The sequence below is a fragment of the Eurosta solidaginis genome, chromosome 2 (genome assembly GCF_040869045.1).
Source record: "Eurosta solidaginis isolate ZX-2024a chromosome 2, ASM4086904v1, whole genome shotgun sequence".
Classification (NCBI taxonomy): Eukaryota; Metazoa; Arthropoda; class Insecta; order Diptera; family Tephritidae; genus Eurosta; species Eurosta solidaginis.
The window spans coordinates 225749364-225777184 of NC_090320.1; the positions used below are offsets into that span (position 1 = coordinate 225749364).

General features: G+C 39.7%; 1 protein-coding gene across 2 annotated transcripts in view; it reads right to left on the reverse strand.

Annotated features, from left to right (window-relative positions):
- The window catches only part of LOC137240647 (uncharacterized), a 109554-nt gene that overhangs the window by 11120 nt on the left and 70613 nt on the right, over positions 1-27821 (reverse strand). For both annotated transcript variants that reach the window (XM_067767155.1, XM_067767156.1), the window contains exons 3-6: positions 22460-22585; positions 20765-20906; positions 20547-20687; positions 20256-20475 (exon numbers count right to left, since the gene is read on the reverse strand). In XM_067767155.1, coding sequence (XP_067623256.1) covers positions 20256-20475; positions 20547-20687; positions 20765-20906; positions 22460-22585 — 629 coding nt within the window. The remainder of the gene's footprint in view (positions 1-20255; positions 20476-20546; positions 20688-20764; positions 20907-22459; positions 22586-27821) is intronic.

Below are 27821 nucleotides of genomic sequence, written 5' to 3' on the forward strand. Positions count from 1 at the left end.
GAAGCACACCATTTAAAAAATTTAGAAACAGTCTTCGAGACATGCAGAAAGTTTAATTTACGGCTTAACCCTATCAAATGCAATTTTCTAAGACCTGAGGTAACATTTTTAGGGCACAAATGCTCAGCTAAAGGTCTATTACCTGACGACTCGAAAATAGAAGCGATTAAAAAATATTATAAACCCCGTGACAAAGATGCAGTTAGAAGATTCGTTGCATTTGCCAACTACTATAGGAGGTTTATACCAGATTTCGCTACTTTAGCAGCACCATTAAACCGTTTGAACCGAAAAAATGTAGAATTTAACTGGGATACTTCATGTGAATTAGCTTTCGAAAAACTTAAGCGCAGCCTAATATCACCAAAACTATTGCAATATCCAGACTTCACTAAAGAATTTTTAATAACAGTAGATGCTTCAAAGAATGGCTGTGGCGCGATACTTAGTCAAAATCACAATGGTAACGATTTACCAATTTGTTTCGCTTCAAAAGCATTCAGCAAATCAGAACAAAATAAAGCAATTATAGAACTAGAACTTTTGGCAATATACTTTGCGATTAAACAGTTTCGACCATATGTCTATGGTACACATTTCAAAGTTAGATCAGACCATCGGCCGTTAGTTTATTTATTCAACATGAAAGATCCTTCATCCAAATTATCGAGAATACGTTTACAACTCTCTGAGTATAATTTCACAAATGGATACATAAAAGGTAAATCAAATGTAGGCGCTGACGCCCTATCACGTATTACAATAGAAGAACTAAAAAACTCGACAAAAAATATATTAGCAGTACAAACAAGATCTATGACAAAACAAAAAGAGGAAACACAGTTACAAAACGATGACAAAGAAATGCAATCAGAAACATTACAAGTTTACGACAAATACGCCTATAATTTTTCAAAAAGAATCCCGAGTGCAAAATCAAATATAAATTATGATAGAAATGGTAAAATTAAAAATATACAATTATGCGCACATTTAAAACATAAAAAGCTCGAGTTACTTAATTTTGCGCTTGCTAACAAAATAGCGAATCTAGATGAGCTACTATTGAGGTTGGAACGAAAGGCCGGCAATCACAATATTAAGAAAATAGAATGGCAAAAGGATGATACAATTTTTCATCACTTTAGTATTACAAAATTTAAAGATACCGGGAATAAGATTTTAAAACATTTAACTATTATATTAACAGAACCAGTTGAGACAGTAACTGACGAAGACAAGAAACTTAAACTCATGCAAATTCACCACAATGATCCGATATCAGGCGGTCATTTCGGAAACAAGAAATTATACGCGAAAATACGCACTAAATACTACTGGAAAAATATGACACACGACTGTGGAGATTGAAACCACGTTTTTATTTTATAACAAAAATTTAAATTATATTTTTTTAAACACGCCTAAAAGTATGCGTCAAATTCTTTCTTTATTTTTCACAACAATGAACATTTTTGAAAATTGAAAATCAATATTGAAACTTAAAATATTGATAATACATTTAAAAATTAAAAAGTTCAAAGTAACTAAAATACAAAGTAAAATAAAAATAATAAAAATAAAATAATTAATTAATTAATAAAAAATTAAACAAATTGAATGTAACTCTCTTTTTATGTAAATTCTTGGTGTTGTTTGTGTCTGTTGTCTCAATTATTGCAGGCTTTAATCTATCAATAGGAATAGTTTTAATATTATTATCTATTTCAAGTTTAAAATATTTTTGGTCTTTTTCCACAATTTTGTAAATTTATTGTCAACCACAAATAATTTCGGTAATGGAATATCACAAAAGTAGGATACTGTATTAACTGAGAGATTGGTTAATGGATCTACTAAACGTTTATGTTTAATGTCTATAAGAAGACCATATTTACAAAGAAAATCTGCGCCAATTATTGGCTTGGCTATATCTGCAATCAAAAATGTAAACGGAAATTCACGTCTTAAACCCAAATTTACGTTTAAAAGCCTTTTCCCGTAAGTGGCAATTGTTGAGCCATTAGCTGCAGTGAGAATTATGTCTGAACGTTTCGTATGAGGAAATTTAGACGCGGGTAATACCGAAATTTCTGCTCCACTATCAATTAAAAAATTTTGTTTGTTTTCTCTATCAAAAATAAATAAGCGACGCGTCGAAAATTCTAAGTTTCCGTTGTTCGTCGCTGCAACAACGGAAGAATTTAGTTTGTGGAGTCTTTGTTTTTTGTTATAAGAACAAGGATGTTCACAACTTCTAGCATTATTTCCAAATTTGTAGTGAAATCTACACAACCAATTTGGATCATTACGCGAGTTAGATCGACGCCTAAAAGAATTTCTAAAATTGTTTCTAGGATTAGAACGCGACCTAGATTGATTCCGATACATTTCTGTTTTAATTTCACCTAACTCCAAAGAAAGTTTCTGAAAATTTTCACTCACCAAAGAGGTGGTTTTAACCAAGTTTTCAACAACAGAATTTTGTGCTTTTGCATCCGAAAAATTATTAACCGAAAATACTTCATTTTTGTTTATCACTTCCCAAATATTATCTGCTAATTTTGTTAATTCGGTAATATTATTAGAACTCGAACTAGCCAAAATCATACTCAAAGTTTTAGGAAGTTTACGCATCCAAATTTTCTTTAAAATATTTTCACTAAAATTTGCTCCGGCTAATATAATTAATGAACGATAAAATTCTGATGGATTACGATCACCCATCTCAGAATCGTTTAAAATTTTATCAAGTTTCGAATTTTCGCTAAGTGAGTGTCTTTCTATCAACACTTTTTTAAGTTCAGTAAATTTGTTATTAATGGGGGGATTTTGGATAAAATCCAAAATAGTTATTATCACTTCCTGCGGAAGTGCTGTAATGATGTGTTCGTATTTAGTGTTTTCTTGTGTAATGTTTTTAGTACTAAATTGTGTTTCGATATGAATAAACCACGCTTCCGGACAATTAGTCCAAAATTGTGGAAGTTTTACTGAAACTGACAAAATTTCATTTTGAGTAACATTTGCATATGGATTTGTAATTTGTTGTTGAGAAGTGTCATGTGGTAAATCTATCAGTGTCGTTTAAATTGTTAGTAAATGTAGATGTTTGCGTTGTATGTTGTGGTGAACGAATCATATTGAATTAAATGAAAAAAAAAAATTAAATAACAAAACAGTAAAATAAACTAGTAATTCTATAAAGAGAGAGTTTACAATAATAATAATAATATATCTATATATTAGTATACATACATAAACACATATAATATAAATATAACGGTTCACCAAAATACTTGCTGTGAATGTGCAGTTTGTTGCTGTTAATGCAATGGCTTTTGATGTTTTAGCTGCTCAATCAGGGAACTCAAAAATAACAGTTGTGTTTATGCAATGGCTTTGTTGAGATTGCGTGTCCTCAATATAGTTGGATGATACAATATTGATGAGTTATGTGGTTAATTTTTGTTGTTGTTGTTACTTAACATAGCATTTAATGATAAATGGTACAATTATACACATCTAAGAGCAACAGAAGTAGTGATTTGGATCAGCTTGAAAGACTACACATTATTCTACAAATTCTTTTTGATACACGTTCAATTTGGATATACGGTATTGAAGGGAGTTCGTACGATGTAACAAATCTTTGTACTGAGTTGAAATTTATGAAACTTCTTGACGAATCTGACTTTCTGCATTAGATATTGGTTCTATATGAGGTAAACGTTCGGGTAACGATATACGAAATTCGTTTCGTATTGATTGTAATATTTTCTTGGATGCTATGGCTATATCGCTTATTATTTTTTTTATGTACCTTGTAAATATATTTTCAATAGTTTAACCAGCTGCGGCGAGCAAAACTGTGATGCAATGGCAGATAATGGCGTAATTGTTCAGTTGTAAATGTCCGAGTGTTACATCAAAATGTCCATATTTTGTTGATTAAATATTTGTTGTTGGTTTTGCTTTTGTTTAAGCTATTTCCAATTCGGCGTGTATGCTTTTTGACCGATGTAAACTGGAATGAATGTCTGTTGTTTTAATTAATTTTTAGTTTGAGATTCTTCTCATTTTGCACAATTGACTTTTTTTTTTTGCTCGTTATCTGTTATGATTTTATTACAATTCGCACATATTTCTCTTTTTTTTTGTTTTTTTTGTCTGCTTTTATTTGTTATATACTTTTTTTTACTTCCATTTGTGCATAATAATGTCACAAAAGTTAGTTCATTTTATCACTAAAGCAAGATCGCCAGTGTGGAGATTGAAACCACGTTTTTATTTTATAACAAAAATTTAAATTATATTTTTTTAAACACGCCTAAAAGTATGCGTCAAATTCTTTCTTTATTTTCCACAACAATGAAAATTTTTGAAAATTGAAAATCAATATTGAAACTTAAAATATTGATAATACATTTAAAAATTAAAAAGTTCAAAGTAACTAAAATACAAAGTAAAATAAAAATAATAAGAACCCTACAACGACATTGCCAAGTGTGTTAAGAATTGCGAAAAATGCCTATTAAACAAAGTTAAACCAAAAATTAAAGAGAACATGGTTCTCACACCAACTCCTTGCAAGCCTTTTGAAATTGTCGTTATAGACACGATAGGACCTTTGCCTGAATCAAACAATGGAAATAAGTTCGCTATTACCATGATGTGCGATTTAACCAAATACCTAGTTACAATAGCTATACCGGATAAAACTGCAAAAACAGTTGCATCTGCAATTTTCGAAGGTTTTGTCTTAACCTATGGCATAATGAAATCAATAAAGTCCGATTTAGGGATAGAATTTAAAAATGAAATTTTCTCGGAATTGACCAAGCTTTTAAAAAGCAACCACAATTTTTCTACACCCTACCATCACGAAACCGTTGGTACTATTGAAAGAAACCACCGAGTATTTAATGAGTACTTACGAGCTTACCTTAATGACAATTTTCCTGAGTGGGATGTCTATCTAAAATACTTTACATTTCTGCATAATACAACCCCCATATACGGTTTTTGATAACAAATTTACACCATTTGAATTAGTATTCGGTAGAAAAGCTACCTTGCCAAATGAGTTAACAAAAGAAAAAAATCGATCCAATTTACAACGTTGAAAATTATGCTAGCGAAGTAAAATACAGAATGCAAAAGTCTCATATTTTAGCAAAAGAACTTATTGAAAAACATAAGCAAAGAAATAAAAAATTGTACGATAGAGATTCTCGACCAGTAAATGTAAACAAAAATGATATGGTATTAGTTCAAAAAGAGCCTCGTGATAAACACAAAAATGTATATAAAGGTCCATACAAAGTGACTGAAGTAGACGGTGTTAATATAAAGATTTTTGACAAAGCTAAAAACAAAGAAAAGACCATTCATAAAAATCGTATACAAAAAATTACTTAAAGAAATTAATAAATGAATTCTAATTATATTTAATCAAATTTAAGATTTTATAAATATTAAATTTCCCTTTTCAACCCATGAAAAACGGTTATGTACTATTAATCTATATAATGAAAAATTAACGCCTAATAGTAATATAATTAATATAACAAGTAATATAGTTAGTAATATAACTAGTAATATAATTAGTAATATAACTAGTGATATAATTAGTAATATAACTATTAATTAAAAGATTACAGTAAGCTATAATCAATTTTTATAAAGGTTAGTAATAACATAGCTAGAGTAGAAAATTTAACTTACCAAAAAATTGATATGGATGAACGAGTTAAAGGGGGGAAAGAATTAAGCAATGTAATTAAAGAAATCTCGTTCCTCCAAATCAATTTACATCACTGCAGGGTAAAGGGATTTTTGCAAGACTGATCACCTTACAAAAATCTTTTCCCTAGGGGGATGGTGTAATGGCACCACTAACGATATGGCAACGCATATTAAAAGAATGCAATATCGATAGTGGGCTGGCAATGCCGTCATTCCCAATGGAATGACAATAACGGGATAGTGAGAATTTGGAAAAGCAAAATTCAATATAGATACGCGCTTGAACGAAAAAAGTCACTCTTCCGTTGCCAAATATATATATACATATATATTAAATATAGAGTAATTGTGTTCTAATTAAAGTACAATTAATGTTACTAAAAATTTAAATAAAAGTTTATAATCCACAGTGAGTGTGAAAAAAACAAGAAGCTATTTTAATTGTTGGAAAAGTGTGAAGTTACCCACTGACATCGGTGTTAAACATTCCGACGCCAGAGAATCGCAGCGTAAGTAGCAAGATCTCCGGCATGGAACACTTAGAGTGTTCATACAGCTCCCAAACTGTGGTGTCGATTGAAGTAATTTCATGACCAGTGCGTCCTCATGCACTTGTTGCAGAGTTGTCCTCTGTTGGATTTCTAAGCTCGGGATGTACACGCCTCAGAGAAAACTTGGGTACAGTATATCCAAGCCACCATTGCCAACGAAGCATCAAGACTTCCGCAAATCTATCTATAAATCTTATAAAATAAAGTCGCTAAATGCCATGTATGCACATAACTTCACACAGAATGCTCCGATTTTAAAACGGTTTTTGCATTTGAAAGCTTAGCTACGTGAGATGGTACAGTTAACATAATTTGAAGGTATATATTATAGGGGCGTGGCAAATTGCCAAAATGTAGTAAAAAATTATAAAATTTTTGTTTACACAGCTATAACTCATAAACGGAAGGATGGATTTGAAAAAGTCTACTTTTCAGTAAATCTTTGAAATATTTACCTTCGTTCTGCATCAAAAAAAAAATACTTGATTCCATTCTTATATCAGCCAAATTGTTTAAACAAAAGTAACATTTTTACCAAAAAATTCGTGTGTGTGATTGTTCGGTGTCAACTGAGCGAGCAAATTACTTTGAGTGAAGCATGATGCGACACATACGTATATACACGTAGCATTCGCTGCGTTTTTTAACTTCGGCCGTAGGTTTATAGGTACATATGTATGTATTTTCATATCAGCTTGACATACATATGTATGTACATATACAAATAATAATAAATGGTTACGAATGCATACGTCTCTTGAAAAATACTCTTTCGTTAAAAATATTAACATTTCCTTAAAATTCTTAAACAAAAGTTTTATTTTTTGGTATTTCTGCATGTATAACTATCACTACGTAGTATAAAACAGAGTCGCTTTTTCTGTCCCTATGTCCCTTTGAATGCTCAAACCTTTAAAACTACGCATCGGATTTTGATGCGCTTTTTTTAGTAGATAGAGTGATTGAAGTAACTCAAGAACGGATGAACAGATTTGGCTGAAAATTAGTGGAGGGGTAGCTCAGAAGCCGGAGACAGGCATAGGATACTTTTTATCCCGTTCTGGATAGGGCATTGAAATCAAGACGTGGACTTGGGTAATCCTTGTCCAATATGGGTATCAAATGGAAGCTGTTTATGAGTACTTTGATACGGGGTATTTTTCGTACCCGTGGGTGACTAGGGTCTCGAGATATAGGCCAAAACGTGGACGTGGGTACCCCTAGAATGTGGTAATACAGCATGTGTAACAAATGAAAGTTGTTGATGAGTGCTTTAGTACATGATAATTTTCATACATATGTATTCGTGACTAGGGTCTCGAGATTTAGGCCAAAACGTGGATCAGGCTAACACTAGGATGTGTTTTTACAATATGGGTATCAAATTGAAGCTGTTGATGTGTGCTTTAGTACAGAGTAATCTTTTTTCCCTGGGTGACTACGGTCTCGAGATATAGGCCAAAACCTGGACCCGGATACCCATATAATGTGTCTGTAATATGGATATCAAATGAAATCTGTCTGTTGCTGAGAGCTTTAAAGTAATTTTGGTTGTGATATTCGATTTAGTCGCATCAACCTGGCAAAACTGATAAATATGCATGCGAAGCCGAAATAAAGATATGAATTAATAATACCCACATACCTATTTACATACGTCCTATTCGATTTGCCTGAAATTTGGTATATAAATTTGCCTATATTATTATTTACGATCCTTTTTTTCCGAGAAGTAGACCAGAGGTTTAGGATTAGGACTAGGACTGAGACTCGGAGTGGGACTGGGACTCGGAATGGGACTGGAACAAAATACATACCACCCTCTGGGACTGGCAATAAGGGATGAAGAAGAATGGGAAAACTTGAGAGAAGAGAAAAGAGGAAAGGAGAAGGAGACTGACAAAGAGATAGAGTGAGACGAAGATAGAGATAGATGAAGCGAAAAAGACGGAGGGAGGAGAGAATAAAAGGATTAAGAAAAAGTGAAGAGGGGGGGGGGGGGTGGTGGAGGGCTGGGCTAGACGGAAAAAGCTTATTAAAATGTATGCAGATAGACCAAATTTACGGCAGAACAACGTCTGACGGGTCTGCTAGTAACATATAAGAATTACATTACGTAGTATGATTGGGAATAACTTTTGAAAAATAACACCCTACTTATAAATTTCTGAACTTGAAATGGAAATTCTGTACTTGAATTGTAAATTTCTGAACATGAATAGTAATTTTCTGAATTTAAATTGGAATTTCTGAACTTGAATTGGAATTTTCTGAACTTTAATAGTAATTTTCTGAACTTGAATTGGAAATTCTGAACTTGAATTGTAATTTTCTGAACTTGAATTGCAATTTTCTGAAATTGAGCTGTAAATTTCTGAACTTAAACTGGAAAGGGTGTAGAATAGAAGATATGTAGAAAATTTTACAGACACATGCCATATCTGCGCAGATAGATCTATTTTCAAGTTTGCTAAGGGTTCATCATCAGTACACTTTAGGCACACTGCGCTAACCATTCAGCTACACAGTGCTGCTTTGTTTGAATGATATAAGCGTGTACGATGGGTTTGACACAGACAGTTTTAAAATCCAGCGAAGAATCACTCTTGTCAATAAATGTTAATTTGGACTGGGTAGGCAATTGCAAAGCAAACAAGTCTTCTATTGGCAATTGAAAACCAATCTCTACAACTCCTGTATCGTACCCCGCCTGCATATGGTGCAGAAGCGCTTCCCAAGGTAGTCGGTTCTATGTACCGGCGCGACTCGGGATTTTTCCCGACCAAGGACTGTCATTTCAGTGTAACCCCATTTAATTTGTTTCGTCCCTCCCACAAATTGTCATCCTCCCAGCAGCTCCTTGCAGCAGGACTGCTCCATATTCTCTTGCTCCGGGAAGGTATCGAATCCAAGCCGGGTCCGTCTCCTGACCCCGGTCCTGAGAAATGGTTTTGCTGCATCTGCCGGAAAAGAATCTTTTTACGACGGTCATACTCTGTTCAGTGTGTCTCGTGTAAGGGATGGTTGCATCGGACAGGCCTTACGGCGCCAACAACTCAAACAGCTGCTACCACTCATAACTACAATCTTCGTAGTAGAGTCGGAAGCAATGCTGAGCAACAGCCCCTGCCCCCGTCTTCTCCCCCCCCCCCCCTCTTTTCCGGCAGCAATCGTGTAGGTCAGGGAACCAGACTCTTAGTCCCTACCTCCGTTTGCACCGTTTGCCAGCACAGAATATATATGTTTGCGACATCCGCCCAATGCAGCTCCTGCCTTGGGTGGTGCCACTTTCCTAGATGTTCTGGTCTCCGCGACGGCAACCCCTCGACGGGTTTCATCGCGCCATGTTGCCAGGTCGCAAACCCAAATCATCCGGGTACCCCAATGCTTGCCCAAGGACGCCCAGTCCCAGGGCCACAACAGCAATTGCGTCCTGGCCTTCCTCAACCCAGGCGTAGTCACCCGTCACTTACCCCCAGAGTGGCGACGTCTCCCCTCATGCACTTCAGAATTCTGCAGTTAAACTGTAATGGACTATCTGGGAAGATTACGGAGATAGTCAATTTCATGAAGCGGCACAACATCCGCATTGCTGCGATTCAAGAGACTAAACTCACAGCACGATCTGCATTGCAGACCTGCTCTGGGTATAATGTCCACAGAAAAGATCGCGAGAACGGAAATGGAGGCGGCCTCGCGTTTATAATACACCACTCTGTGCAATATCACATATTTGATCCTGGCATTGACCGCAGGGACAACGTCTTAGAACGTCAAGGCCTATCTGTCCGGTCAGGCGATGCAAACCTAGAAATCATCAACATCTACATCCCCCCTGCCACCTGTTGCCCCGGTGGATACCGCCCTAATATCAGAGCCTTACTCACTGGAAACAATCGCATTATTTTAGGCGACTTCAATGCCCATCATGATCTATGGCACTCAAATTTGCGGGCGGACAGTAGGGGCGAGATGTTGGCGGATCAAATAGAAGAAACGACGTTCTGCACAATAAACGGAGACGCCCCCACACGTATGGTAGGAAGCTGTCACAGTTCGCCAGATATCTCAATCGTGAGCGCAGAACTCGTAAACTGCGTCAACTGGCAGCCGATGGTATCATTGGCATCCGACCACCTGCCTATACTTGTTTCGCTCGAGCGTACCGCCGACTTCATCGTCACCGAAAAACGCACTTTCATAAACTTTAAAAAAGGAAAGTGGGAAGAATAGAAATCCTTTACAGACAACCTCTTTGCTGCCCTCCCTATCCCGACCGATGCCCGCCAAGGGGAGCGTGCCTTCCGCAAGGTCATTGAATCCGCCTCGGCACGTTTCATTCCCGCCGGGATAATTCCCGAAATCCGGCCCCACTTCCCGGCGGAGGCCGCAAACTTAGCGAGAGAACGTGACCTTATAAGGCAGCTTGATCCAGGCGACCCCCAAATAAGGGATATAAACCAACGCATCAGATTGCTTGTGGATGAACACAAGCGGGCGAAATGGGAGGAGCACCTAAGAGGTTGTAACCTCTCTACCGGTGTGGGTAAACTTTGGTCCACCGTAAAGTCCCTATCGAATCCGACCAAGCACAAAGACAAAGTTTCCATCGCCTTTGGCGACAAAGTGCTGTCGGATGCGAAAAAATGCGCGAGCGCTTTCTGCCGACAATATATAATGCATTCTACGGTCGACAAAGTTAGACGGAGGGCCGACAGGCACGCACATAAACACAAATTCAGCGCGTCACCAATCACCATCACCGCTAAAGAGGTTGAGGACGCCATTGGTCGCGCTAAACCATCCAAAGCAGTGGGCCCAGACGGCATAGCCATGCCGATGCTTAAAAGCCTAGGGAAAGAGGGTTTCAAATATTTAGCGCAGGTCTTCAACCTGTCTCTTTCCACCTTTGTCATACCCGAGAAATGGAGAATGGCCAAGGTGGTCCCGCTACTAAAGCCTGGTAAACCAGCTAACAAAGGAGAGTCGTATCGTCCGATATTTCTCCTATCGCCAGTAGCAAAGACGCTCGAAGCCATTTTGCTCCCTTATTTCCAAGCAAATTTGCAACTAGCCTCCCATCAGCATGGCTTCAGAAAACTCCATAGCACTACCTCCGCGCTAAATGCCATTAGCACCCAGATAAATTGCGGTTTAAATCAAAACCCCCACCATAGAACAGTACTCGTAGCGCTAGACCTATCAAAAGCTTTTGATACGGTCAACCATGGCTCGTTACTGCAAGACCTGGAAGGGTCTACCCTTCCCCCATGTCTTAAAAGGTGGACCGCAAATTATCTGGGTGGTCGGCAGGCATCGGTGCTATTTAGAAACGAAACATCAAAGCCAAGGAGAATTAAACAAGGGGTGCCACAGGGTGGTGTCCTATCCCCACTTTTGTTTAATTTCTACATATTGTTACGAATATTAGCAAAACTAAGGAGTGCTGCCAGCTCTAAGCCGATCTAAGCAGTGACGTGAATGCACATCAATAATTCAAATCAAACTGAATTACTTCTTACTCGCCTGCATCGCTTTTATAGTTTACGCTGCATACTTCTAGGCTCTTCGATTTCCAGAAGTTACTAGTTGTTTCGGCTACAAAATCGCCAGCCACAACTACGTGCACAAATTATTGCTCTCCCTTGTGACAACTCAGATAAGGTATATGCATGTGTTTGTAGTTTACAGTCTCCCGCACACACATAAGCGTATATGTAAATTCATCGGTGTGTGACATCTCATCTCTCGCTGCCTTGTATGTAAATGTTGCTCGTCGGAATGTGTACATATGTGTAGACGCAATTATTGATTCGTTTATGTAGATACATAATGATTGAATTATTGATGTGCATTCACGTCACTGCTTAGATCGGCTTAGAGCTGGCAGCACTCCTTAGTTTTGCTAATATTCGTAACAATATCTAAGCTACCTTCACCACCGGAAGGATTCACAATCGTTTCCTACGCCGATGACTGCACAGTAATGGCCACAGGCCCAGGCCCACAGATCGATGAGCTATGCAACAAAATAAACGGCTACCTCCCTGATCTCTCCAGTTTTTTCGCCTCGCGAAACCTGGAATTATCACCGACTAAATCTTCCGCGACCTTATTTACAACATGGACGTCCCAAATGTCGACCATTTTGAACATCCACGTCGATGGCTCTACGCTACCGACTGTCCTACACCCCAAAATCTTGGGTGTGACGTTTGATCAGGATCTACATTTTGGTGAGCACGCAGCCGCAATTGTTCCGAGAATTCAGAGCCGTAACAAAATCCTCAAATCCCTTGCTGGCAGGGAAAAGATAAAGAAACGCTCATGACTACATACAAAGCAATTAGCCAGCCGATTACGTGCTACGCGTCACCCATATGGTCGCCAAGCCTAAAAATTACCCACTGGAAGAAGCTACAGGCCTGCCAAAATACTGCTCTCAGAATTGCCACGGGCTGTCTTCTTATGTCCCCAGAACACCATCTACATAATGAGGCGAGAATACTCCCCATCAGGGAAAGAAACGAGATGCTGACCAAACAGTTCCTGTTCAATACCCAGAAACCTGGGCATCCCAACAGACATCTGATTGACGAGCCAGCACCGCCTAGGGGCTTAAGGAGTCATCTCCGTAAACATTTTGAGGAAATACGGCATCTGAGAACACAGCCGTATGAAGCGAAAAAACACAAGCAGGTCCTTGGTGAACTCCACAAACAGGCGTCGGACCTTTATGCCGGGAATTGCCCGGTGAACCCAGTACTCAAAGTAAAGTATCCAAAACTTGCGGAAGAGGAACGCATACTCCCCAGGGAAACGCGTGTCACTCTGGCTCAACTTCGTTCTGGATACTGTAACAGGTTAAACTCTTACCTATCCAGAATCAACCCCGACATACAAAATGTATGCCCCGCTTGCAATGTGTCCCCACATGACACCAACCATCTCTTTAATTGTAATGTGGAACCAACGCCTCTAACACCCCTTTCCCTATGGTCCACCCCTGTTGAAACAGCAAGTTTCCTTGGACTCCCGTTAGAGGATATTGATGACAGTTTGTGATCGGTCGCGTCTGTTAGGTGGGGCGAAGCACTGCTACAACAACAACAACAACATGGTGCAGAAGCAGGGACCATGACAACATCATTAGAAGCGACTTTGGGAATGTTCGAGAGAAAGTTTCTTCGAAAGATTTACGGACCTCTACGCGTTGGTCACGGCGGGTACCGTAGAAGATTTAATGATAAGTTGTACAAGCTTTACGCAGACATCAACATAGTGCAGCGAATAAAACGCAGCGGTTACGTTGACTATTTAAAAACCTGGCCTCGGATCCCTGCACGGGTAAAGATACCGCCCTTGGACTAGGCATTAAAAAAGTCCACAATTCGTCGGGAACCGCACCGACGCCGCCGACCAGGCCTTCATGGCAACAAAAAAATCTTCGGCCAACTGTGCAAGCTAGCGGAAGAACTAAACCCCTTGAGGGCAAGTCCAATTCCGCAGCAGCCGGCAAAGCTAGACCCAAAGAGGGAAAGCAACGTCCGACTGAGCAAGCACAGGAGGCCCGTCCCACGCCCGTACCGGGCACCTCTTGTCAGCAGGTCGCTGGTAACAGCACTAAATCCTCCACGGACAAAAGTACTGCCTCCACCGCTGCAAAGTTACCTCGCAAGCCGGTTGAACCCCTTGAGGGTTCCAAGGCAAATAAGCGAATCCCGACTTCGGTCCGCAACCAGCGGAACATTCGCAATGCCGTCAAAATCGTTGAGAAACTTGGCAACTCTCCCAGCGACAAGTTGACGGCAGAGCAAAAAAGTTCTCTGGCCTGGGCCAGGAAGATTATTGCTGCCAAGAAGAGCAGCAACAACAACCCCACCCCTTCCTCTTCTGCCACCAAACAAACTTCTGACCCGAAGATGCCGGCCCTTAAGAGGCAAAGGTCTATGGGAAATGCCTCGATCCCAAAAGGCACCGGCCTTCGGCCTCTACTCCCCCTGCCTTGACCAAAACCTTCAGCGAGGCGGCTAAGGCCAACTTTACGCTGGCGGTTTTGAACCGCGGTCACCCGGACGGGAACATGACCCCGGATAACTGGAAGGATGTCCTTAACGGCCTTCTCAAGATCTTTAAGGACATCATGACCAAGCATCCGGGGCCGGCTCCCACTATCCGTGATGCCGGCTGGTACCAGGGTTGGGTCAAGCTTGTTTCCTGCGCCGATGAGCGCTCGTGCAAGCTCTACAAACTCGCCATAGCTTCGCTGGGACAGCTGTGGCCTGGGGCCAGGTTGGATGCGGTCGGTGTGGAAGAAATTCCAAACAGACCGAGAGCCTGGGCCTGGGTCCCAGACGGCATAGCGGATCCTGGCGAGATCCTTGATACCATCGCGGAGTCGAATCCGGGGCTACCTTCGAGCGATTGGAGGATAGTCCGGGTCGGCGAGACAAGGGCGAAGCAGCGTTATGTTGGTTTCATAATAAACGAGGCTTCTCTCCCTTGGCTTGACGAATGTGGTGGAGTATTAAGCTACGGCTTCTAATCCATCACGTTGAAAATTCGACGGGATGGTGCGAAGGAGGAAACACCGGACGAGGGTGAGCCTGTACCGCAAGGCGAGGGGTCAGACAGAAACACCCCGAGTGGATCTGCTGCCCATGGTACTGTGGAAGGGACCGCCACCGCTCCGGAGGATCTGGTGATCGGGGATACCGCCTCGAGCGAACCCGCAATCGCCACATTGAATCTCACGGACCCATGCAACACCTTGAGTGGACATGGGGCCGATATCGAACTGGCACGCAGCACTCCGGATGCCGAGAGCGATACACTCTCGGTATCTGAGTTTGCGGGCCAGTTCTTTACGGGCATGGACGAGCAGCTTTTGCTGGAATCCGACCCGTCGGATGCCGAATTCAACGATACTATCGTAGAGGAGGCATCCGACGATGCGGATCAGAAGAGGATGGACGTCGATGCCAAAAACGAATCGTAACGGGCGCGCAGGTACTACAGATAAACCTGCACCATTCTAAGGCAGCCTCGGCTGCCCTAATATTACGCCTCAGCACTACGTATGAGGACGTCGTTCTAGTCCAGGAACCTTGGGTCGTTGGCAGCAAGGTCTGTGGACTCTTTTCTAAGGACTACCGGCTGGTGACACCGCCCGTGACAGGTAGAATCAGATCTTGTATTCTAGTAAAGAAAAATCTAGTATTTATTTTACTATCTCTTTTTAGCGACGAGGACTTTACCTGTATTAGCCTCGAGCTACAGGGTCAAACAATCTGCAGGACCGGCTCTGCAAAGTGGTACGGGAGGCCCACAGTAAAGGGTTCCCGATAATAATTGGGGCCGATGCCAATGCACATCACACTGCTTGGGGCTCTACCGACATTAACAGTAGGGGTGAGTCTCTTTTTGATTCTATTATAAGTAACAATCTAAGTATATGCAACTCTGGAGACAAACCAACTTTCATCACCTCAAATAGGAAGGAGGTTCTAGATGTTACTCTAGTTTCTGGGGCATTCTCTGACCTTGTCAAAAATTGGAGAGTTTCCAACGAAAACTCCTACTCTGATCATATGTATATCATTTTCACTCTGCTCTTGCGTACACCGCCTAGGGTGGCTTACAGGAATAGGAGACGTACGGACTGGAACCTTTATAAAAAAGTCCTATCCTCTACTCTCCTAAAGAACGCTTCTCACGGTAGGCCGAGCCTACCGCTAACAACTGATGAAGCGCCTCCTTTAGACACAACATTTGCTTCTCTCGGTGAGCTAGACTCATCGTCAAAAATAGAAGAAGCAGTAGATCTTATCACCAAATCTTGTAACGCTGCCTTCACAGTAGCCTGCCCGGAGATTAAGGTGAGGGGAAAGAAGAAACCCTATTGGTGGAACCAAGAAATCTCCGAGCAGAGGAAAAACAGCAGAAAACTCTTTAACGAGGCTAAGCGCACGGGAATCTGGTCCCATTATAGGGACGCCTTAAAATCTTTTAAGAAGTTAATCCAGAAGGCCAAAAGGGACTCCTGGAAGAACTTCACTAATGACATCGAAGAAGTCTCAGAGGCCAATCGCCTACGAAAGGTCCTCTCCAAAAACCCCATACCTCCAAGCTGCATTCGCACAACGAGCGGAGAATGGGCCACTTCTAGTACGGAAATTCTCGAAACCCTGATCAGCACTCACTTTCCGGGCTGCAGATCTCAACCACACATCTTAAACACGCAATCTAACCCAGGGCCATTTCAACCCCTGGACCACATTGTAAGTGAAAAAGGAGTTATCTGGGCAATCAAGTCCTTTAAACCCTTCAAATCTCCGGGAAGGGATGGAATATTTCCCGCTGAATTGGAAGCTGCAAGCGATGTTATAAGCCCGCTGCTAGCTACAAGGCTTGCCTCAACCTGGTCTATATCCCCACGGAATGGACCAAGGCAAAGGTAGTCTTCATACCCAAAGGAGGCAGGATATCGGGCAACAGTCCAAAGGATTTCAGACCAATAAGTCTGACCTCCTTCCTCCTAAAAGTTCTAGAACGATTGTTGGACGCCTACATTAGACGATCGGCAAATAAGGCACTCATCTCCAACAACCAACACGCCTACTCTAAGGGCAAATCCGTAGAGACAGCTCTACATGCTATCACTACTAAGATAGAGAAGGGTCTTAAAAGAATTTACGCTGGGTATCTTTCTCGACATAGAAGGAGCCTTCAACAACGTTCTCCCAGCAGCGGTCACAAAATCTCTACGTTCTTTAGGGGTGGAAGAGCCTCTTATGAAGTTCGTCGAGCTCCTTCTAAACAAGAGAATCATTATCTCTGAGCTGGGCAGCTCATCGTTAATAAGGTATACCAACAGAGGAACCCCCCAGGGGGGCGTTCTTTCTCCTCTACTATGGAACCTGACGGTGAACGCTCTGTTATCTATACTACGGTCCACCGGATGCCAAGTCATTGCATATGCCGACGACATAGACTTGACAGTTACCGGCAAACACCTTCCGGTGCTTGGCGAACTCCTGCAAAATGCTCTTAATCTAACAAACACATGGTCTATGAAATGCAGACTCAGCATCAGCAGTGAAAAAACTGAGATGGTGCTTTTTACCCGCAAACGCAGTATACCGGAATTTACCCTCCCATCCCTAAACGGGAAGGAAATCAAACTCTCTACCGAGGTTAAATATCTCGGAGTTATTCTAGACAGGAAGCTTGACTGGAAGCAAAATGTGGAGGAACGATCCAGGAAAGCCACAATGGCTCTCTACGCTTGTAAGTCGGCAATCGGAAAAAGGTGGGGCCTCCAGCCACGCATAGTCCATTGGATCTATACGGCAGTGGTGAGACCCATACTCTTCTACGCCGTCACCGTATGGTGGACGGCACTCGATATCGAATCTAAAAGGAGTAAAGTAACGAGAGTGCAGAGGATGGCGGCAATGCTCACCAGCGGTGCCCTTCCCTCCACTCCCACCAAAGCTCTTGAAACCATATTATTCCTTCTCCCAACTGATCTATATGGCAGATACTGTGCCTCCTGCAACGCGGCGAGGCTCAACGCTATCGAACCCTGGAGGGATTGCAGGTTTGGTCACACCCGGATCCTGAAGCAAATCCCTGAAACCTTCTTGAAATTGGATCATACAACATCGTCCCCTTGCTGGGACAACAAATTTTCCACAAGAATCCCAGAGAGGAACGAGTGGGCAAACGGCGTAGAGCCTGGATCACACGAAATCTCCGTTTTTACAGATGGCTCTAAACTAAACAACAGAGTCGGCAGCGGGATATTCTCGGAGAAGCTCAATCTAAGCGAGAGCTTTCGCCTACCTGATCACTGCAGTGTTTTTCAGGCTGAACTCATAGCTATCTGGGAAGCAGCCCGCTATCTGGCTAACCTGCAGGTAACCAATTCTATTTCAATTTTCTCTGACAGCCAAGCTGCAATAAAATCCCTGCAATGCAGTAACACCTCGTCACTAGTGGCATTGAAGTGCAGAGAAACCCTCAACAAACTAGCTGAAAATTGCAACCTAAGCATAATATGGGTTCCTGGCCACTGTGACATCGCAGGAAACTGCGCTGCGGATGAGCTAGCTAGGGAAGGCACCAACTTGCAAACAACAACCTCCGCGGATTGGGCCAGCCCTCCTCTAAACACTTGCAAATACCACCTGCGATCTCTTTTCACGGATCAGGCAAACGCCAGATGGGCGAGGGAACCTACATGTAGTATATCCAGCAAATCTGGCCTAAGCTGGATGAAAAGAGATCGCGATCGGTGATATTATTAAACCGTATCTCTATAAGCCCACTAGTGGGCCTTCTTACAGGTCACTGTCTCATGGGCACTCAGACAAATGACTTCTGCCGCAGCTGTAGGGACGAGGAGGAGATAGAAAGCGTTGAGCACTATCTGTGCCACTGTCCCGCACTGTCAAAAACCAGGTACCAATGCCTCCACAGACACTCTTTTGGGTGCCTTGCGGAGCTTGAATCTATAAACCCAATCGATATCTTGCGTTTCATTAGGCAAACGCGCTGGTTTAGCCTCACTGGGGTCTAAACTCTCCTCTTCTTCGAAAGTAGGGTAATAGGAAATAGGGGCCCCCCGCGTGGTAGCACAACGGGCCACAACGGCCTACGTGAGTCTCCGCTCGGACAGCGGAGGCAGCCACTCTAACCTAACCTAACCTACGTTGACTAGGCCATGGTATGCTAATGAAAGATGACACTCCGGCTAAGAAAGTATTTTTATTGGAACGCGCCCATGGAAGCAGAGAAAGAGTGCTGCCCCAGTCCACTAGAAGGATCAGGTGGAAAACGATTTAAATTACCTTGGTGTGACTAATTTGGAGCCAGTTACCAGAGCGAGGAAGCGACTGGCGCGCACTGTTGTACGGTCATAACTGTGTAAATGGTTAAGCGCCAATTAAGTTAGTAAAATACCACCTTGTACGTATGGTCTGCACTCAAGTTGCCACGAGGCACTAAGTCTCGTTGCTGTTGTTAACACTACGTTTTTTGCCACCAGGTCTACGGGCGAAATGTGCAGAATGGAATACAGTGCAGACGTCGGGGTTGCTTTCAGGGCCACTCGTAATGACAAAGATTAATAGGCTGCATATTCCCTCTAATTTTTTTAGGTAGCTTCTTTTTTGTGTGGCTGTTCACCAAGCAAGGACCCCATAGTACAGTACAGGCTTTACAATCGGTGTAAATATCCAATGAGCGAGAGAGGGCGATAAATGAACACAGCAGCATTTTTTTACGCCCCAGCGGGTTAGGGCGTTAGAATATACCCGCGGTAGGTATGCCTGTCGTCAGAGGCGACTAAAATACCGGATTCAAGGGGCTTGTGTAGCGCAACTCTTTCAGGTTTCCAGCGCAATACATAGCTTCTCCAAACCCAATTGTTAACCTCACCTATCCGTGGCGAATCCTGTTTCATTAACAGCCGAGGCTCTGGCGACCTCGAACTCCTCATGGATCTAGGGGGTGGTAGGGCGGGATTGCCTAGAAGCTCGCATGTGGTCATAACAAATCGTTCCCGAGATGGTCGGGCTTGGTACCGGAACGTACCGGATCTGCAAGGCCTTCGGGGAGTTTCCTTATCGCTACAACAACAACAACAACAACATCATCTTTTTACATGTATAAAGTACCGTTTCTCCTCCACGTTGAGCTTCCACGACAACTTACTGTCTAGGATGATTCCTAGATATGCAAGGTTTCTCATCCCTCCAAACAAAGGTTTGGTCAAATTTGGGACCTTTCAGTAAACAAGACCGTATTTATCATTCTCACAAATAGAATATGCAGTGGCTTTCAAAAGCGCTCATTATACTGATCCTTGATAATCAACATGACCAGATAAGACAAAAAAACCTTACAAGTTCAAGCGCATATCGTTTTAGAAGTTATACAATTTAAACTCACCTTCAGCTATATCCTCTTCACAACGACCACGACAATTTTCAAAATAAAAACTTGGAAGATTTTCCAGCACTTTATTTAATGTTTGTTGTTGATATTTATAGCCCTCCCGCAAACGTAATACTTGATGTGCGCTAAACTTTCGTATTTTGTTACGCTGGAAGACGTAATTTTCGCGCACCCAATTCAATTGGCCGGTAGAATAATCACGAACCTTTTTCACCTATAAAACAAGATATATATTTTTCTTTCGTGAACTATTTACAACATTTAAATATACGAGCATTAACGCACCTGATCATAATATTGATCTTTAAGTGATGTTAAATGTGTGGAGCCCATGTCTCTAAATTCTTTTAAATATTTGGCTTGAGATGTATAACTGCTTTGTATCCATTCAACTTGTTGTACACAATTTTCACGAATTCGATGCACCTATAAACATTTTTAAGAAAGAAACAAAAACATTAATTTAAAAGAGAGTCCTTTCAGTTATCTATTTATGTGTTTACTTGTTGTGCATAGTTCTCGCGTAATCGTTCCAATTGTTGACTCTTATAGCTTTCGATGCTGTCGAGCATGGCATAAATTTGCCGCGCTTTAGGCGATTGCTTATTGCGCGCACAACAATAAAATTTATCGCATATGCCACATCTGCAATTAATGTAGGTGAAAGAAAAAAAGAAGAAAATTATGCTTAGTTAACTAAAAATAAGTTCAAATTTAAAAAACTTTAGTAGGGACAGAAATATTGTTTACATGCAGGGTTGCCGCTTATTTAAATTTTTAGTATCAGTATTAATCAAAGTTAATATACTCTGTGTGCAAAGAACGCCGAAGCAGTACTCACATGTACACACACATATGGCTGGTGACTAAGCATGATGTTCACGAAATTACTAGGCCTTAGGAGAAATGGGTGAACGAGGAAACCGAGAGTATAAAAGCAGAGCAAGCTGAGGCATGACAAAGCAGTTTGATTTAAACAAGCAATTAGTTGTGAAGTAGGAGTTACTGTGAAGTACTCTCAAAGTAGTCTATTAAAGACCATTTCGCATTATTGAATATTGGAATTATTTATTCAACAGTTTAGCGATTCGAACGTTAGCAGAAGGATTGGAATAAGCGCAATTTCATTAAATTCGTTACAATATTATGCCTGCTGACATAAGTACAGAAAAACAAGGAGTTATCCCATTCGTGTGGATGCGATTTGCAATGGGTCGAGTCCGTCGTTTAACGCAGCACATACATAGGTATGATTGCATAGCTCTTTTGTCTACATGTGGACTTAGAAACCCAGGTAAATGTTTCTGAAATCAAAAATTCAATTTCGTTCGGAAGCGGTTTCGAAGCTGATGAAACAGTCATAGAATCGAGTGGCAAACACACAGAACGTAAATGATATAAGGTTGATGTTGCCTTCATAAAGTTACTACGCCTTGATGTCTTCCTACCATAAAGCCAACATTATCTGTTCCTTAGCCCCTCATTTTTTTTTAAATCTAGCCCAAATTCATCAATGTCCTTGAAATTGAATCTACATAAAACTATTTTTCTGGATTTTCTAAAATTTTGATAAAAAAGAGCTAAACATTTTTTTAAAAAAGCTTAAAGCCAAATCACAACTTTTCAAGCTAAACTGAGAAAAAAAGCTAAAATGGCAGCACTGGTACTGATGTACCGTTTCACTAAAAGACGACTCTTGAGGGGGGGGGGGGGGGGGGGGTGGTGAAGGTTTAATGTGGCCATAAAAATCGTTCCCGAGATGGTCGGGCTAGCACCTTAATGGTGCTGTGTTACCGGAGCGTACCGGATCTGTATTCGGCAAAGGACCATCACATCGATAACACTCCCCAAAGCCTTCGGGGAGCAACTTTATCGCTACAACAACAACAACAGCAACAACTCTTCACACGCACAGTGGCGTCACATCTACACAGTGTTTTTTACATAATTCATTTCATGGTAAACGTATAGGAGCATAGGCCCGGTTTTTCAGAGCGTGTTTAAAGTCCAGTTAAAGTTGACTACTGTTAAACCTTGCCACTTTGTTCGATAACATAAAAATTTGCTGCTCATCTCAGCTTAAGCGGTCGAAGTGGCAGGGTTAAACTCTAGTCACCTTTGAGTGGAGTTTGAACTCGCTCTGAAAAACTGGATCTATGAACAATATTTATACATATTTTAATATGTTCAATACTTACTTAGCGAAAAGTGCTCGCAGACCTTGCGTGATCAGTGTTAGCAAAAGAAAAGCGGTTGCAGCTGCCGTACCTGTTAACAGGCTCTCAATTTTGATACGATAAAAGACAATCGGATCGATGTAAATTCTGTAATATATAAGAAAGTAGTATGGAAATTAAAACACATTTCGAAAATGATATGTCCAATAGCAGCAAAACTGATAAGCAAATTTTATTGATTATGTTCATTTTAATGTACGATAAGCAAAAACAAGAAACTTTAATGAATTGTACAATGAAAACTAATATCATATATATTATTTCTAATTGCTGTTTTTATGTACGGGCCCTTTTTCGCTGTTATTTTGAATCCAAATCTATAAATAAAGTTTTGGTTGTAAAGATGGAAATTCGGGTTATTAGCGAGCTTTGGGCAATTTTGGCCGTAGTGCTTTTATTTAGCTATATTTTATTAAAATAATTTGTTAAAAATAAACGATTGTGAGCACACAAAGAAATCTATTTGTACATTACCGGCAGTTGCTCCCATACGCCAGATGGCAGCGCAATCTGTAAGTTTTAATTGATTGATAGAACAGCAGATTTCTGTTGATATTTGATAAGAGGCTTTTAAATTGGTTGCGCAAGATGCGTACGGGTCCGCTCGTAAACTTTATTTGTATACAACGAAAACCATAATTGTATACTGGTACACAAGGGTATCATAACTTTGATTGGATAACGGTAGTACGCAATGACATCAAGGAATCGATACAGACTTCTTTATGTGAAAATTAGCAGCATCCGAAAAAAATTTTGTTCATCCCTTAGCACAATATCTTGAATGAAAATTTAGATATCTTTAAGAAACTTGGTATACTGGCTTGTCTGTATCCAGAATGGATTGGTATTAAATCATAATTGAACGATATCCACACCCACTTTTTTCACTATCGAAAATTTCAAAAAAGTGGAGAAAATGCGATAGGTTATCACAAAGAACCAATAAAGCGATAAAACTTGATATGTGGGTTGGTTAGGTTAGTTTGAGCTGGCCGGTCCATGAGGACCTCACATAGACTGAATGAGTCTGTAGTGGTACCAGAAGTTTATTTAACGACCAAACCAAAAAACCCTATCAAAAACCAGGGCCTATGTTATAAAATAACTGCGCCCTCTTGGCAAATACTAGAAGCTTCCTAGGACTTAAGCCACTTGCTGCTTCTATATCTGACAGCTGTATCACTCCTAATAGCTGGAATCTTAGCCTGGCAAGCGCAGGGCACAAAACGTGCTCGATCGTTTCCTTCTCCAACCCGCACTTCCTAAATCTTCTATCAATGACCAAGCCTAATTTAAAGGCATGTGACGCCAAAAGGCAGTGCCCAGGCAGAACATGTTAACTCTATAACAAAAAAATATAAATTTGGTAAAATTTTGGAAAATGGGCGTGGTAAAAATTTGTTTCAACCCTTTCGCGGTATATAACTAAATAATATGGCGGCCGCCGTGGTGTGGTGGTAGCGTATTCCACCTACCATACCGAAGGTTCTAGGTTCAATACCCGGCCAAGAAAACATCAAAAATTTAGGAACAAGTTTTTTTCAATTAGAAACAGTTTTTCTTAGCGGGGTCGCCCCTCAGTGATTTGGCAAACACTCCGAGTGTATATCCGCCATGAAAGCTCTCAGTGAAAACTCAGCTGCTTTGCAGATGCCGTTCGGAGTCGGCATAAAACAAGTAGGTCCCGTCTCGCCACTTTGTAGGAACAATTAAAAAGGAGCACAACGCAAATTGGAAGAGAAGCTCGGCCTTAAATCGTCCTTTACATTTATTTCTTTATACTGATATTTCACCTCAGGAGTGATATGATGAAATCGGATTATCCTGAGGAAATTTGGTATGAGGATTGTTTTTATGCCGAAAATTGTTTCTTGTAAAAATCGTTGAAATCGGCTGGAAGCCACGCCCACTTTTTATATCCAGCCGTGCGCTTTTTCTTTTGTCAGTCCGTTGATGAAGACATGATTTAGTACACGGGTTTATCTGAATTTAGAATATATTGGCCAAAATCACATAATAATCACGCCTACTTTTCCGATATCGAAAATTTCGAAAAATGGTACAATGCATGAACAAATGCTGCGAAAGTGATGAAACTTGGCAAGTGGATTATTATTATATGTAGTCCAAATACGAATTTTGAAAAATGGGCGTGGTACCGTACACATTTAGGAGAAGAAAATTTTAAAGTTTTGCAAGCTGTAAGTTAGAAGCTTTAATGTTACTTTGCAAATTATTTACATACATAGATTTTGAGGAAAATTCGTGTACGACCACGCCCACTTTTTTGTTGGTTCTAACCATCTCAAAATTGGCAATAAATCTGACACGTAGCTACATTACCATTATACATAGATATGTTAATGCTAAGAGCAAAAATTTAAAAAGAATGGTAAATGGCCCTGTTCCGCTTCATTTATTCAGGCTGTCCAAAAAACTTAATTTAATTTCAAAGTCGAAAAAAAACCGTCCAAATTTAACGCGATTTAGTAAGAACATTGTTTTTTGTGAGAGTAACTGTTTTATAGCTGAGGACGATATTTCCATATGTAGTCAGTGTGTTCCAGCTTTCATTTCATTTAATGCTGGAGATATTTATCTATAAATGTTTCCGTAATATCATATATATTATTTCTAATTGCTGTTTTTATGTACGGGTCCCTTTTTCGCTCTTATTTGGAATCTAAATCTAAAAATAAAGTATTGGTTGTAAAGATGGAGATTCGGGCTATTAGCGAGCTTTGGGCAATTTTGGTCGTAGTGCTTTTGTTTAGCTATATTTTATTAAAATAATTTTTTAAAAATAAACGATTGTGAGCACACAAAGAAATCTATTTTATAAGGTTTTTTTCACTTTCACTTGGCTGTTGTCTGTAATCAAATCTTGCAAGTTAAATTTGATACACTTCCCGGTGTCCGATTGAGCTGAAGTTTTGCACACATGTATAACTGCGATGACAATGCAATATTACTTTGCGAGAATTCGATAAATTAATCGATAACAGAGTTATCGGTAAAGGGAATAAAAGCCTAAGTATTTTGTTTAGAGGGATGGTGAATAATCTACAGCGGTTCAAGAACGATGTAATTTCGCTTTGTTTGTGTATACAACGAACGTAGAAGTTAGGCTGTTATGGCTCAATGTTGCATACTTTTCTGCGCTCTTGATTTTCTTTTACAGATTTCACCCACAGAGCAGAGATCTGCAATGAGTAGTAGTAAACTTAACGCGACATAGGCAAAGTCACAATAAAATATGATTTTAAGTTAGCACTGTTTGACACAATTTTATATGTGCTCTCTGTCAAAAATGCTTCAACTAACTTAGTCACATTTTATTTCGATTATGAATATGCCCCAATATATTTACATCATGATATAAAAAATCGTGTACTCAGTCAGGGTTATTTAAACGTAGCGATTCGTATCAGTAATTTGGTTGAGAGTCTTTTTCATCCTGACACCGCGTTAGCGTTGAACGCGAAAGATCTGACAACCGAAGATGCTGATATCCGAAGTGAAGCCAGTTTTGGCAAGCACATACGATATGTTTTCTCGAAAATCTGTATATTCATATGTATGTATGTATTTAACGTTTTGTTGTTGCAAGAACACGTGAACATGTGTATGCACATATATACAAATTCATTTGAATGAGTTGAACAAAGCATGGGGCGCATTCCAAAAGCACAACTGCTGGCGAAGTTGATTAGTGGTAACTTCTTGGAACGCACAGTTGCGACTTTACGACAAATTAGTGAGCATAAAAGTTTTCCGCTCTATTCACTCAACGTTTTTATCGATTGGTTGTTGACAATTGGCTCAACGTATCGTTTCAAAAGCACAATTTCTTTCACTCAGCTGATAACTGATTATTAGCAAGATCAATTAGTTGAGGGAACAAAAAACAATGATCAGATTGATGTTAATAATATAATACAATCAGAAATTAACAAAACAGGAGATCTTCCAAAAGAACTAGAAATATTTGTTGGTGCTAAAGTTATGTTGAGATCTAACGTTGACGTTGCTAAGGGACTTGTAAATGGAGCAATAGGTCACATCACTGAAATTATATGGCCATATTACAGACGTGCTCAACTATACCATAACGATATACCATCGGTTCGCGTAGACTTTGGTAACGATGGCGTTCACATAATACAGCTTAAATCAGTTCAATTTCTTTTTAAATTTAAACACGGCACAGCTGAAAGAAGAACGGTCCCGATTGTCTTGTCGTGGGCTTCAACTGTGCACAAAATGCAGGGAACTACTGTAGAACATGCTGTTATTTATCTTGGGTGCAAATTATTTGCTGCTGGTCAAGCTTATGTGGCTTTAAGCCGAGTTAGGTCTTTAGCAAGTCTTCGAATCGAAGAACTTGACTGTTCAAAGTTGACTTCGAAGAAACCTTGTAATGTTGATGCATTAAAAGAAATGGATAGGATGAGAAACATTACATATAACTAAGTAAAGATTACATAACTAATTTGAACAATATTTTACCCTACTAAAAATAAAAAAAAAAATGATATTTAAATTAAATTTAAGAAAAAAGCTTTTCTAAGAACAAGCTTTTATTACTTGTTAATAAAACGAACTAAAAAGTAAAAAATAAAATTAAAAAAAAAAAACTTTTTTAAAAATAAGCTTTTATTATTGGTTAATAAAATTAACTAAAAAGTAAAATATAACATTAAAGAAAAAAAAACTTTTTTAAAAATAAGCTTTTATTATTGGTTAATAAAATTAACTAAAAAGTAAAAAATAAATTGACTGCAAAGAAATATAACACTTTATAAGTACATTGTAACCTTATTTGATGGTATAATTAAGATCATTTAGGACCTCCTTTTCTTGCTATCACAATGTAACACACTTTTATTAAAACAATTAGGACTGTGATATAAACTGTAAGATTTAATAATTTAGGTGTAAAGTTTTAATGTTAAAAATATATAATTATGTATGTACAATATGGAATTTTTTTGTCGCAGACGAAGAAGCCTAATTATCGTTAAAGGTTACAATGAACTTATAAAGTGTTATAGTTCTTTACAGTCAATTTATTTTTTACTTTTTAATTAATTTTATTAACCAATAATAAAAGCTTATTTTTAAAAAAGTTTTTTTTCTTTAATTTAATTTTTTTACTTTTTAGTTAATTTTATTAACCAATAATAAAAGCTTATTTTAAAAAAGTTCTTTTTTCTTTAATTTTATGTACTATGGCACTATTGTGAATATTTGCACTGCATTACCGGTAGTCGTTACCATACGCTAGATGGCAGCGCAAGTTGTAAGGTTTAATTGATTG